We start from the raw sequence: 14,444 nt of genomic DNA on the forward strand, positions 1-14,444 counted from the left end.
TAACCAGCTCTGCTCTGCTAATCTCCCATAGCAGGCAGACTTCTCACTTTACTGTTACTGTAAACAGAACTGTAAATCAAAGGGAATAAAGCTTATGTGGCCTCAGAACGCAATATATTGCAGGTTACCAGTGCTTTTGATGTGGTGGCTGCATCTTTCAAAACTGTAAAAAGTAACAGTCCTGCTGACATACAGATACCACAAGAGGGGTCAAACTTTTTACAGCGTTGGTTAGAATGACCCCTTTTGTGATCCCTCTGATCTATGGTTAATAAACTGAAAGTGGAATTCTAGACAGATTTTTCTTATTTTATCAAACCTCAAAGGGCACGGGGTACTTCTGTCTAAACGGGCTTAATTCCCCGTTTAGACAGCTAGCAGGGGATCCTTCTCCCCCTGCTAGCTGTTGCAATCTAAAATAAATGCGGCTGTGGCATTACACCCACGATCTACTAATAATGGATGCAATACTTTTACAGGTCCCTAACAAAAAAAATGAGTTTTTTTTTTTTTTTTTTTTTTGTTTTATTTTTATTTTCATGTAAAGGTGAACTGATCCTTTTAAGCCTCAGTTTTTAGCTAGTTTTCGTAAATAAGGGATGTGCCTATGAGGCCTCTCTAAAGATTTCTTTTAAAGCAGTTGTATACCCTTTTTTTTTACCTACAGGTAAGCCTTTAATAAGGCTTACCTGTAGGTAAAATGAATATCTCCTAAACCTGTACTGTTTAGGAGATATTCACTTTGCATGCAGCCGCTAACTCATGCGCTATGAAGGCCCGGCTGAAGGTCTGGCAGATGCTGCCGGACCTTCAAGGAAAGAATATTTCTGCGCGCATGTGCAGGAGTGACGTCATCGTTGCTCCGGCCACTAAGAGAGCCGGAGCCGCGTACCCGGAAGAAAAGCAGAGGATAAAATGTCAGCTCCCTTGGCGTGGCCCGGGATGCTAAACAGGGACCTCATTCTAAGGTGAGTATTTCATAATGAGCTAGTACGCGGTGCATACTAGCTCATTATGCCTTTTGCCTTTTACAGGGTTTTTTTTCCATGTGCGGGTATACAACCGCTTTAATGCCTGTGCAAGGAAAGGCTTAATTTCAATTGGTCACCTACGACCCTGCGGCCAAGAGGGAAACCGTACCTGGACCTCGTGAGTGGGAATGGCCTGTAATGTTGCCCTTCGGTGCTGGAACTTGTGGACAGTAACCTCCAGAGCACTTGGTGGCCAGTGACCTCACTGGCAGGGTGTTGTACCAATGGTAGTGACCCATTTTGGTGGAGTTAAGGCCCTGTAGGCCCTGTGACATGCTTCAACCACGAGGGGTGAAGATTGGGGTCTTTGACCATACTGCAAGGAATAACGAGTGCCCATATATGTGGCTTTTTATGTCAGTCTCCCTAGTGTTCCCTGGTGCTTGGGCTGGCAGCAGCGCAGGACTGGAGCAACACACCACAGTGCCCTCTCTCCCCTTGTCCATTCAGAGAACCATGCGCAGAATATAAAACATACTGTATATGGGCAACGGGAAAGGGAGGCAGATGAATGACAGTATTACTTCCCTGTATGGTGGACCTGAAGCTGAGGGTAAACTTTATTAGAACCTGTAATGAAATCTGCCGAACATTGTACCCGCGACACACTGATCACGAGTACAATGCTCTGTAGGCTGGAATACCAAAAATGGTAAATGCACACTGAGCATATCATCGGTGTAGCTGCATTTACATACGGTGTGTAGAAAGAAAAAAATATATATAAAATTTTTGCAAAAATTGCACAGGGTCGTTTTAAATAGGCTGACTTGCTTAAAGTGGTTGTAAAGTCATTTCTATTAATTACTTTGATCCTTTGCTTTAGGTCCCTATTTAGTACAGTGTATGTGTATTCTTAAAGTTATAATGCTACATACCTTCTTTTCACAGTGCTGCTGTGCAGTCATCTGTCCCCTCTCTGATTCCCTTCTTGATCTGAGAGAGCACAGTGGGAGGGGCAGATATTCCCTTCTGATGTATGCAAGCTGGCAGAGAGAGGTCACATGACTGCACGGCAACACTGTACAAAGAAGGTATGTAGCATTATAATTTTAAGAAAACACACACCGCACTAAACATTGACCTTAAACAAAGAGGATTAAAGTAGTTAATAGATGTTTCTTTACAAGCACTGGAGAAGCTGCAGAGAATAGTATTACTCAAGGCAGGAGGGGTGGAGATCGGCTCACACACAGACTATGGAGATGAGAGGGAGGGGGAGATGCAGAGTAGAGAGCAGGATGACGGAGGAACATAATCTGACCACACTATTACAGATCAGCAGCCATGATAAGCGTGGTCAGATTAAGCCTAGTACACACATGGGCCGAATGTCGGGCGACATTAAAACCAGCCGACATTTGTCCCATGTATATGGAAGCCGGCTGTGCATGCTGGAAAACCAGCAGCCGAACAGGTCCCAGCCAATGGCTGAGAGCACTGACCAGATTGTCCTTGTGGCGGGGGCCGTCCCCTTGTCAGAACACAGTAGCACAGCAGAGGAGATTGTTAGTGCAGTGGGTCCGATCTTAGCTGTGAGGTGTTTTTTTTTTTTTCTTTCAAACTAATGGTGTGTACCAGGCTTTACAGAGGGGAACACAGGAACCAGCAAGATCAACTAGGTATTGTACAACATAAGGGACAACTGACACTACAAAAGCACTGTGCTGTATATCATGCCTTAAAGCAGTGGTTCTCAACTCCAGTCCTCAGGACCCACCAACAGGCCAGGTTTGCAAGATAGCTGAAATACATCACAGGTGATATCATTTGCTGCTCAGTGATTGCAGTATTCTAGTCTGCAACTCCCCAAGGTAATGCTTAAAATCTGGCCTGTTGGTGGGTCCCGAGGACTGGAGTTGAGAACCACTGCCTTAAAGAGACAGGACCTTTTTTTTTTTTTTTTTTTTAACCACTTCAGCCCCTGAAGAATTTACCCCCTTCCTGACCAGGCCATTTTTTGCGATACGGCACTGCGTCTCTTTAACTGACTGAATTGCGTGGTCATGTGATGCTGTACCCAAACAAAATTTATGTCCTTTTTTCCCCACAAATAGAGCTTTCTTCTGGTGGTATTGGTCACCTCTGCGGTTTTTATTTTTTGTGCTATAAACAAAAGAAGAGCGACAATTTTGGAAACTATTTATATACACTATTTTTTACTTTTTGCTATAATAAATATCCCAAATTTAAAAAAAAAAAAAATTCTTCCTCAGTTTAGGCCAATATGTATTTTTGGTAAAAAAAATCGCAATAAGCATATATTGATTGGTTTGCGCAAAAGTTATAGTGTCTACAAAATAGGGGATAGATTTATGGCCTTTTTTTTTTTTTTTTAACTAGTAATGTCGGTGATCAGCGAATTTTATCGGGATTGTGGCGGACAGATTGGACACTTTTGACACTTTTTTGGGACCATTGACAGTTATACAGCGATCAGAGCTAAAAATAGCCACTGATTACTGTATAAATGTCACTGGCAGGGAAGGGGTTAACGCTAGGGGTCGATCAAGGGGTTAAGTGTGTTCCCTGGGTGTGTTTCTAACTGTGAGGGGATGTGACTGACCAGAGGAGGAGCCAGATCGTTGTTCCTACTTAGTAGGAACAGACGATCTGTTTCTCCTCCCCTGTCAAAACAGGGATTTGTGTGTTTACACACACAAATCCTCATTCTGGCTCTCGTGCCCTTAATCGCAGATGGCCGGCCTTGATCGTGCCCACCGACCATGCGCATCGGGTCCCCCGCTGTGCAGCGCAGCTGCTATGGCTCTTAAAGGAGCTGCCGTACTTATACGGCGGTTCGCGCAGGAGAGCCATCCTGCCACCGTATATGTACAGGAGCCGGTCGGGAAGTGGTTAAGGGTTACAACCACTTTAGAGTGATACTAAACCTAAAATTGATTTTTACCTTTAATGCATTGCTTACATTAAGATAAAAAAAAAACATTTTCCGTTTCCCTGTAACCCCCTCCCTCCCTGTGTGAAGGTGAAGAGGTGGGAGATGAGATCAGCAATGTGCCTGGCTGCATCTATTCTCCCCTCTCTTCCTCTTCACACTGCATTCGAGCAGCAGCAGGAGCCATTGGCTCCTGCTGCTGTCAATCAGATGCAGTGAAGAGGATGTGGGGGGCGGGCCTAAGTCCCGCTGTGTAAGTCTATGGAGCTCGGGTCCATAGACGCAGAGTTCAGGAGTGAGCCTGCACAGTGTGTCCCAATAGCAAACTGCCCGAGAAGATGAGGATCAGGGCCGCTCTGAACAATACTACTGCAAAAAAAAAAAAAAAATCAGAATTTAGTAACACTTTAATGGCCGATTTATAGTAATATATTTCCTTTTTCTCTCCCAATCCTTTAGGTGAAAAGAAGTATTTTTGCCTCTCCGGAGAGCGTCACCGGCAAGGTGGGAGTCGGCACCTGCGGCATCGCGGACAAACCAATGACTCAGTATCAAGACACTTCCAAATACAACGTCAGGCACCTGATGCCCCAGTAACGCTCACGTGTATCACATTCACCTTTTTATCCCTCTATTTTTCTAAAACTAAGTTATTTGTCGTCAAATGAAGATTAGCATGGCCCTCTGATGATTCGGTTAAAAAAAACGCAAGAATACAGGCAACTAACAGGCAGACTTTTATGTTAACATACATTGGGGCATTTGAGCAGGGGGCATATTTGGCACCAATTAGCTCTTTGGGGCCCTTCAGTGCCTGTACAGATGCTAGTTGCTCATAGCTGGTTTATTGGAGGCTGCCTTTGAGTCGTTTTGATATTTCATCAGCAAAATCTGATATTACTTTTTTTTTCCATCTGACTACTGTAGGCACCTCCCAATTAGAATTTAAAACCTGAAACTGTTTTTCTGTGGTTGCTAGCAAGTCTAATCACAATTTGAGGGGGAGGAGTGGGGGCTACAATCTATCATATGACAATGGGTAATAATAACACATGTCCTGCTTTCCTGATGAATGATCCCATGATGCAGAATAACTGCAGAGTATAGGCTGCAAGAAACTAACACCTACATTAAGACTCTGTATGTAAGAGACAAACTTCTGCTGGGAAACCATGCTGATGGAGAGGGATTTAATACACTAATAGGCAGGCATGAGGCATCATAAGGTGCTTACGTTAAAGTTGATATCTGGGCAAAACCTCACCACTCTTAAAAATGCTCTCTTCCTCTCCTAACACCTATTCTGACTAACCTGTGTAAGAAAGATCTGTATACTTACCTATTTTCAGGCCATTTTGGTATCTGGCTCCCCTCTGTCACCCAGTGGAGGCTGCAGGGGAGAGGAAGGAACTCTGACTGCAGATGGGCCATAGGAGGCTATGGGTGACGTTGCCTCTCCCAGACATGACCAGCTATTATCAAGTGCTCTCTCTCCCCTGCAGCCAGCACTGGTTGCCAAAGGGGAGACCACGTGACTGGAGCTGCCTAAAAATGCTGAGGTATACAGATCTTTCTTACACAGATTAGTCAGCATAGGTATTATAAGGAGGGAAGGGAACATTTTTAAGAGTAAGTTGGGTTTTCCCTGGAATTCTACTTTCACTTCAGTGTTACAATCCTTCTGACAGTGCTGCAGGAGCTGCCCTAAACGTACCAGGACTGGCACAGAAGCCAAGGCCCCTCTTCTGAGCTCCCTAATGAGTGCCTGAGTGAATGGTCACCAGACCACAAGTGTTAAGGCTGGACATGCTACTCAGACTCCACCCAATGATATACGGGCTTTCAGGAACTTTGCATAGGAATATTGGAAGGCTCTTACGGTTCCGGCTATAGGATTCTTTTTTTTTTTTTTTTTTTTTTTTTTGCAGAGGTTTCTGCAGTAAAGATTGGGATTAAATGGGCATTTAGAGCAACGTGACAGATTGTTTTGTAAGACCTTTTGTTGCTTAGGTTGAGTCCTTGGGAAATAGATGGTCCTTCTGGGTAGAGACAAGTGACTACCTGCAGTGCTGTCGGTTGAACACTGTCACAGAGAGGAACTTAACCCTGTGTAAGATCTGGCACCACTTACATAATGCTTTGACATCTGACTCTGATGAAGAAATAGAACAGCGTGGAGCACTATGTAAGCCAATTTTACTGGATGGGGATATCGCCTTACAAGAGAACCTGTCGCTTTGCTTTGAATGGCCTAATTACATCTGATGATTTAGAGTGGAACTTAAAGAATCATCCTATGTCATTTTCTAGGCTTGCAGACACTTTCACTACAGAACCAAAATATGTTCTGCGGTACCCCCACTAGACAGCTGGGTTATATGAAGCTTCCAGATACAAATGAACCCATCTCCAGAGCACCTTCATCTTCCTGCAAATATTGCTAGATACATTGTGCTTCTTTTCATAGCATACTTACATTCTTTTATTTCCTGACAGAGTGTTTTGTGGCTATGGGATAAGACTTGTTTGTGCTTTGGCTGTACAAATTAGCTTATAACGGGGGTAGGCAACCCCGGCAAGGTAGAGATATATCTGTACATTGGTGGTCAGTGGGGCACTCCAGTAACATCTCCTTCTACAATGGTGGTCATGGAGCACTATTATAGAGCTGCTCATCATTATAGCATTAATACCCCCAAGGCTAACATTAGGTCCCCTGTCAGAAGTGCTTTTATTCTTCCTCCCATCCGTCCCCTGAATAGAGAGCTAGGGTAAGACCTAGCTACCCGCCAATTAATAGAGATGTGGTCCCTGAGGATCCACCTCACATCCATCCCAGCGCTTTTGTGTAATGTCGCATGCAAGCACCTGGGATGGATGCAAGAGTAGGACCTCGAGGACCAGAGCAGCAAGCGACTCTGTGCTAAAACGCAGGACAACAGAAATCGACATCTCTGTTGAAGAAAAGAAGAACATGAAAATTACTGGTGAATACTAGACGTAACTAAGACAATAGATATAGTACTTACAGGAGAGCTTTTATAAGAAATGCGAGAATGTTCTATTTAAAGGACCTCTGCCATTCAAAGCACTCTTTAAAAAAATAAAATAAAAAAAATAAATATATATAACCTCATTGTCAAATAGCAAAATTAGGACTTTAAACTACAGAAGTCCTTTAAATTGAGAAACCCCTTTTTTTAATTTTTTTTTTTTTTTTTTTTTTTTTTTATGGAATGTGTACGGAGACTTGCCACAGATTTATTTTTTGTACTCCCGTTCCTCATAAGCTTTTACAGTGTTTTTTTTTTTTTTTCACTTGTAGCAGACGAGGAGTAAACGGGTAGCTTGTTGATTTCTGTAGATAAGTCATTGTATATATGTGTAGTGGATTGCGTGGTGTTCCCACCTATCCGAGATCTGATTATATACCACGTCCTGTTCTGGTGTAAATACACATTTGTTACCGTGTTTCCGATCTTTTGTACAGTCTGAGCTGTCTCTGCTTCTTGGCATGTCAGCCAACAGGCACAGTAACATAATATGCGATTTACTGGTTTGTTTTGTTCCTTTATAAATGGTGGCACTTTATTTTGTACATGGCCATTATGATTCAACACCCAGTAAGTTCTCCCATTGGCGACGTTGTTTCTTGCCTGTTGGTATGAAAATTTAGCCTGAGTACCCTTTTTAATTTTTTTTTTTTTATTGAACCTTAACAGGTAAAAGCCTGTCTGAAGAGCCCTAAGTTCAGCAAACATTTAAAAAGCGCCAGGTAGCTTTCTTGAAACCCAAAGCTTCAGTATGGGCAGAATAGACCAATACTTAATGGAAGTGCATAAATATAGCATTCAACGTTGATATAAACCCAGTCACACAGATCTCAATCTTTAATACGCGTATGTAATTTAAATTGTAAGAGGCATCGCATTTCCTTTCTGCGATAAAAGCCCGCCTGCCCGCTGGCGGGATCTTTAGTTCAATTTTAAAGGATAATTCCACTTTCTCCACATTTTATTTTCTCAAATGTAATATTGTATGGTGGGGCGGACACTTAGATGCATTTATTTAGATGATGCATGCAGTACTTTTTGATTGTGAGCTGCTCACTGATTTTTCTAAATGCTAGCATCCACCCTCATTTAAGTTGATGGGAGCTTTTATTAAAGCCCATCTCTGCAAAAAAAAAAAAAAAAATTCCAATGCAGTGGGGCTGTGCCTGCACTTCACAGGTCAACTGCTTGTTTTGTCCAGGAAGGAGGAGAAAGCTTATACTCACCCTATCCTTCGTTCCACCGGGCAACAGCGCTCCCCCAGCGGTGGACTGTTCCTGGTCTATGGAGCCTGCTGTGGGTTTGATGATGTCAGAAACCGTTTACAACTCAAGACCGCGGGAGTGCCGGTTTTCTGACAAAATGGGCAACTCTGCAGAATATAGAACCACGTCTCTTCCAGATTATTGAAAACATGATCCATTGCAGATTTGTATGAAGTAATTTCACATGTTAAGGAATACGTGTTTTGACACAAACGGCAACCGAATGCAGTCCGGTGCACAGGATTACGAGCGATCATTACTCCGCTCCAACACTAACAAAATGGCCGCCTCTAAGGCAGCAACAACTTCATCCCCGTTAGCCGCTGTGCTGTGAAAACACCCAAATGTTCCTTTACCTGCATTCGGTGGCCGCTACTGTGTCCAAACACCAAACTTTTGGAGGATTAGATAAGTAAATCTCCTTTCTCCTCTCCCTAGACAAAACGAGCAGTTAACCTGTGCAGTGCTGGAGATGGGCTTTAAGGATTCATAAATATTTAAGGCAGGATTCGCAATGCATTAACATGCAAACCACTGTACCATTTATTTTGAATAGCACCCCAACGGACCTGTGTTTTAGCAGGACCTGTCGGCCATATGTGCTTTGCAGTGCATAGAGAACAAAAAAAGTGCACTAAAAGGATTGTTTTGGTGTGTTGGCAACCCACTCCAAATGAATGGACTGCCATACTGTAATACATGTTAAAGTTGAATGCCTAGCAAAAATTTTTTAGGCAGTGCCTGACATTAACAAATGTGGTCTTTTTGCAATCAATGCAGCAGCCACTGATTGTTCTTTTATTAAATGCAGCATTTCCAGGGCTCAACGTTCTGAATAGCCTGTGTAAGACTGATGGCTGCTGTGCCCATGCCTTCCTTGGGCCACCTGTTGTGTAACTTTCCCGTTCTTATCTTTTTTTTTTTTTTAATTATTATTTATATTTAAACAGCGGCATCATTACAATGCTGCTTGCTGTAGTAGGAGGATCTGGATGTCTCAGACTCCTGGCCCAGGAGATTCTGGGTTTGCCCTGCCCATGATGACTTAAAGCCATGGTTGACTGGCCAGGAGACCCCTTGTCTTTCATGCCCGGAATCCTGCCAACATTCACGCCCGTTGAAGGAACTCCTTTTTATTGCATGATGGCAAGATTGATAATGTGGTGCCAAATAGGAAAAAGAAGTGATGTCAGCATAGCTGCTTTCTGCTTTTTAAAACTATGATGTAAGGGACATTAAAAAGATACTTTGTAAGTTTAAAAAAAAAAATTTTTTTAATTCTGAAAATCCATTAAATTAAGAATCTGTCCTGGAGTAATACACCTCGAAAGTGTGATTACAGCTTAAGTTTTCAATGTCTAAGGCCCTTTTCACATGGGCAATCCGATCAGGTCTGCCTGCCCTGATCAGGTGGTCCATGTAGGGACTTGTGTCGATTTACACCTACCTGCCTCCAATCTAATCCGGTCTGCTAAAAAAATAAAAAATAAAAGGGATTCATCTCCCTCTGTCTAGGCAAAGCGGATTGGATGGCAGTTGTGTGTAAATGGACAGCCAGTCCGTTTACACACAACCGCTCATAGAGCAGAGCAGGCTCTGTCTATGTCCACTCTGCAGAAGCTAAGCAGAAATGAACCTATCTGCTCAGTGGATGGATCCCTGCTGAGCAAATTGAATTCCACCCCATGTGAAAGAGGCCTAAAGCCAACGTCATACTTTGTTTTTCATAAAGCAGTGAAGGGTTTGAACTGTGGCATGTTTTTTGTTGCGCTTTACCTCAATCTTTGTCATCTCACCAGTGTAGGAATGGAGGACACTTTTCCATTTTTCAAGTGACTTATTGGGAAGAGTGGGGGGGTGAGAGAAAAGACTCGCCCCGCAAAAAGTGAATGGATTCCTCCATCCACAGTCAGGGCGGGTTCACACTAGTATGACACGACTGTTATACGACTGTCGATCCGACTTTGCCCTGCGACATCGGTCCTACTTCCATCCGACTTGAACAGGATACGATTTTGCTTTGATACAGTCTGACTTGTACTTTGACCAATCAAAACAATCCCAGTGTTTAAGTTTGAGTTTCAGTGTGAGGCTTGTAAATTGCAAATTTTCAGTAAAAATATTTGAAAAAAAAAAAAACAATCCCAGTGTGACATAAATTCCTTTTCCTGCTGCTGTAATCACCATGTCGGATGTCACAATTCTGATGGTTAGGACAAGGATCTGACTTCAATGATATTGAATGGCCTGAAGTCGGACCAAAGTAGTACAGGAACCTTTTTCAAAGTCAGACAGACTTGTGTCAGACAGTTCCCATAGGGAACCATTAATTTGTACACGTCATGCGACAAGTGCTCCCAAAGTCGGAGCATATGTCATACCAGTGTGAACCAGGCCTCAAGGAAAGAGGAATCCTCCCTGGTAAGGGCCTTTTCACACGGGCTTTCCAATCAGGTCCGCCTTTCAGTTTTTTTAGGCGAACCTGATCGGACACTCCATTTACCTCTATGGAGCGGTGGTGACATGTCCGCCGACACCTGCTGCTATCCGATCCTGTCCGTGAAATCCAGAGGGATGGTGACCCGATTTTCCATCTGGCAGATTGGATGGGATTGGATGAAAATAGACAGGCGTTCTGTTTTCATCCGATCACCCCATAGAGGAGAGCGGGGCTCTGACAGGTCCATCTCTGCACAGTGAGCGAAGACAGACCTGTCATCTGCCTGCTCAGTGGGTATCGACAGATCGCTTCCCTGCTGAGCAAAGCAGAGTCTGCCGGGGGTACCGACCGTGTGAAAGAACCCTAAGCCCACGTTCACACTGACAGCGGGATTGAAATCGACAATTTCATTTCTGCATGTCAGTCCAACTTCGGGGAGGATTTCAGAGACCTCTGTGCGGGTTTCTGCACAGATGTCTATACAAATCGCACCCCGAAGTCACCAAAAGTAGCACAGGAACTACTTGTGTGAATCGGTGCGACAACGCATTCGGACGGTGCCATTGCCGGCAATAGCCGCCGATTTGACGTGTCAGATTGCATGCCAAATCGCATCAATGTGAACATAAGCTTAGGCATTGGGGTTGATTTGCTACACCTGGAGCTTGCAAAAATCTGGTATGGGTCTACATCAGTGTTTCTCAATTTCATTCCTCAAGGTGCACCAACAGGTCATGTTTTCAGGCTGTCCATTATTTTGCACAGGTGATTTGATCAGTTTCACTGCCTTAGTGCCGGTTCACACAGGGGCGGCACGACTTGCACCGAGGCGACCTGCACACGACTTCCGCGGCGACTTGCAAAACGACTTTTGTATAGAAGTCAATGCAAGTCGCCTGAAGTCGCCCCAAAAATACTACAGGAACCTTTTTCTAAGTTGGAGCGACTTGCGTCGCTCCTATTAGAACGGTTCCGTAGTACAGAACGGGACGCAACTTGTCAGGTGGCTAGGTCTCCTCTGTGTGAACCAGCACTTAGTAATTACCACAGCCGTTTCATCTGAGGGAAATCCTGAAAACATGACCCGTTGCGCCTTGAGGACTGGAATACAGAAACACTGCTCTACATAAAAAACAGTTTACAGGTTTTTTTGTCAAAGCTTAATTGAACAAGCTGGAGTTAGAAGCTGATTGGCTAACGTGCACAGTTGCATCAGATTTTGCACGCTCCAGTTTTAGTAAATCAACCCCTGTGTATTTTGACGGCAGGACTCCTCCACTGTCAGAATACACTGATCTTACTTGGCTGCAGATGCTGAACGAGAGAGATTTTCCAAATTTCCCATTGGACAGACCATCTACCGGTCAACTTCTTTTGAACGAATCCAACCGTACATGGATTGCTATTCGGCTTGTCCCTGCTGAAGTGGCTGAATTTTGATCCATCTATGGACAGCCCTAGCCTTGCTGCACATGAGATTTTAGCTGCCAGGAATGGGGATTCTGGTTGGTACACAATACTGTTCCTTATTAGGACTCTTTGATAAATAAGCCTTAATGCTATTGCTATGTCAACATTTTGTTAGCAGTTTTAGACTTTTGGCACTGGAAGTGACTAACTGCAGAATTTACCTGGTTCTCACTGAGCATAATGAATACATAAATATATTTGAATGTGCAAAAGGAATAAAGCATGTAAATAGTTTTTTGCAGTATTGCATTTCTGTCAAACATTTGGAGAAACTGGAATTGCGCTTTAAAGGGTCAATAAACCCATTTGGATTTCTTTTGGTTGGGAGGCATGTTGTCTCTGCAGATAGTAAGTTACTCCTTGATAGTTGTTTCTATAAGGGGTTGGTGAAAGCACCTTATAGTTTTTGTTATTTGATCATTGCAAAATTTAGTCAATTTTTTTGTCAAATTTGTTATAAAATAATAATTGTGCTGCATTATTTTGCTATATAAAACTACTAACAAAGACTTTGCTTTGGTCAAACAAACCTCCCTCTCCATCACAAGCAACACTCAGCCTCCGTTCTCACCGAATGCTGCTTTAAAATCATGCTGCTTCAGCACAATTTCAAAGCCACCGGTCAGTGCAACTTCATGCACAGACATCAATGCAAGTCACACACGAAATCGCCAAAAATAGTGCAGGAATCTTTTCAAATTTGGTGCAAGTCAGAGTTGCACCCATTTTAAATGGTTCCAGAGTCAGAAATAGGGTGTGACTTGTCATGTGACTTTGATCCTTCAAATCGCATAACAAGTCTCACTGGTGTGAACGGGGGCTCAATATTTGATTCAGTCAGATAAAACTTCATTGTGAAATCTAAGATCCTGCAGGAAAAGACCACTCCTGATCATGCAGGCCTCATTCACATGGGCAATTAGGCTGCTTTGTCGCATGTGGCTGTGACCAGAGACTGCCAGCCCTGGGCGCAAACTTTTTGCAGGGCCAGTCAGAGGTTCTAACCCACTTGTATGTTTCCTGTTCCAGCAAAAATCACTGAAGCTAATCACCCATGTGAATAAATCTTTAGGCTGGGTTCACACTGATGCTGCTGCGGCCACAGCAGAGGGTCCGGTGCGTCCTTGTTCACTGATTCAAGTGCGAATCGTGTCCGAATTTTTGCCTAAATTCGTACCTGAAACAGAGCCAAAGACGCACAGGACCCATTGCCAATGCGGTCCGTGGCCTCCCGACTCCATTAAGAGCTGGTCACACACTCCTGTCATGCGAATTGGATGCAGAATACCCTCATCCAATTTGCATCAGTGTGAACCCAGCCTTACACTGAAATATATCATAGAACAAATATGCATTTCACAAACTCCCGACCCAGGTTCAACTTGGCTGGTCATGTTGAGGGAAATAATGAAGGTTTTGCAGTAATTTTTTTTTTTTTTTTATAGCAAAATAGTGTAGTGAATTGTTCAAGTATTGTATTTATGTAAGGGAATTTCAGGCTGTATCACTGCATGCTAGCTGTTTATATTCATAATTCCATACCCGTGTTTGTTGGCTTGCCACAGGGATGGTTTCTAAGGCTTGATTCACACCTATGGATTTTTAGTGCATTTTGCAGATTTGCACTACAGAACGTGTTCCATAGCATGTTGAATGGACTAGTGCAAAAAGCACTAAAATTGCAAAGGTGTGAATCAGGCCTAAGGAACAACGTAAACCAGTTTTCAGGTGCTGCTCTAGCAGAAAGCAAATTAAACTGCATCCAAAGAGTGATGCACTGAATTTCAACAGAACATTTTATGAGTTTCCATTTAATCAGAGCTGATGTTGTCTGACAGCCAACTATGCCCATCTAGTCTGTGAGATTAATGTCTGGATGTGTGAGGAGGGGTAGTCTTAGCCGAGAAAAACGGTCTGCAAAGCACCCCAGGAAGGTAAATCATTTTGTGCTGGATGGTGACATTTTTGTATAACAAGTGTGAATTTCAGTTTTGTATGTATCTTTTTATGAAATAAAGTTTTAAAAAACTCATTTACGTTTTGCCTCCTTAATGTAGCATTGCTTTGTAACCTTGTGCAACAGTACCATGTGGTGTGTTTTTGTTTTTTTAACAGAAGGAATGTTTATACAGCAATGTGTTTAGTAGACCTCATTAGTGTTTTTCAACATAGCGTTAAAGTGTATGTTCAGTCTGAACCCTGCTAGCAGCCTGCTTAAAGTGGCAATCAGCACGCCCATTAGGACCTGTGTTCAACACTTACAAACTGGAGCTGAATGGTGCTTTAAGA

General features: G+C 43.2%; 1 protein-coding gene across 3 annotated transcripts in view; it reads left to right on the forward strand.

Moving 5' to 3' along the window:
- The window catches only part of SMNDC1 (survival motor neuron domain containing 1), a 45,651-nt gene extending 31,464 nt beyond the window's left edge, over positions 1-14,187 (forward strand). For all 3 annotated transcript variants that reach the window (XM_073595902.1, XM_073595901.1, XM_073595904.1), the window contains one exon: positions 4,387-14,187. In XM_073595902.1, the coding sequence (XP_073452003.1) occupies positions 4,387-4,524 (138 nt within the window). In that variant the 3' untranslated portion in view covers positions 4,525-14,187. The remainder of the gene's footprint in view (positions 1-4,386) is intronic.
- Positions 14,188-14,444: the final 257 nt, after the last annotated feature.

The sequence above is a fragment of the Aquarana catesbeiana genome, linkage group LG08 (genome assembly GCF_042186555.1).
Source record: "Aquarana catesbeiana isolate 2022-GZ linkage group LG08, ASM4218655v1, whole genome shotgun sequence".
Lineage (NCBI taxonomy): Eukaryota > Metazoa > Chordata > Amphibia > Anura > Ranidae > Aquarana > Aquarana catesbeiana.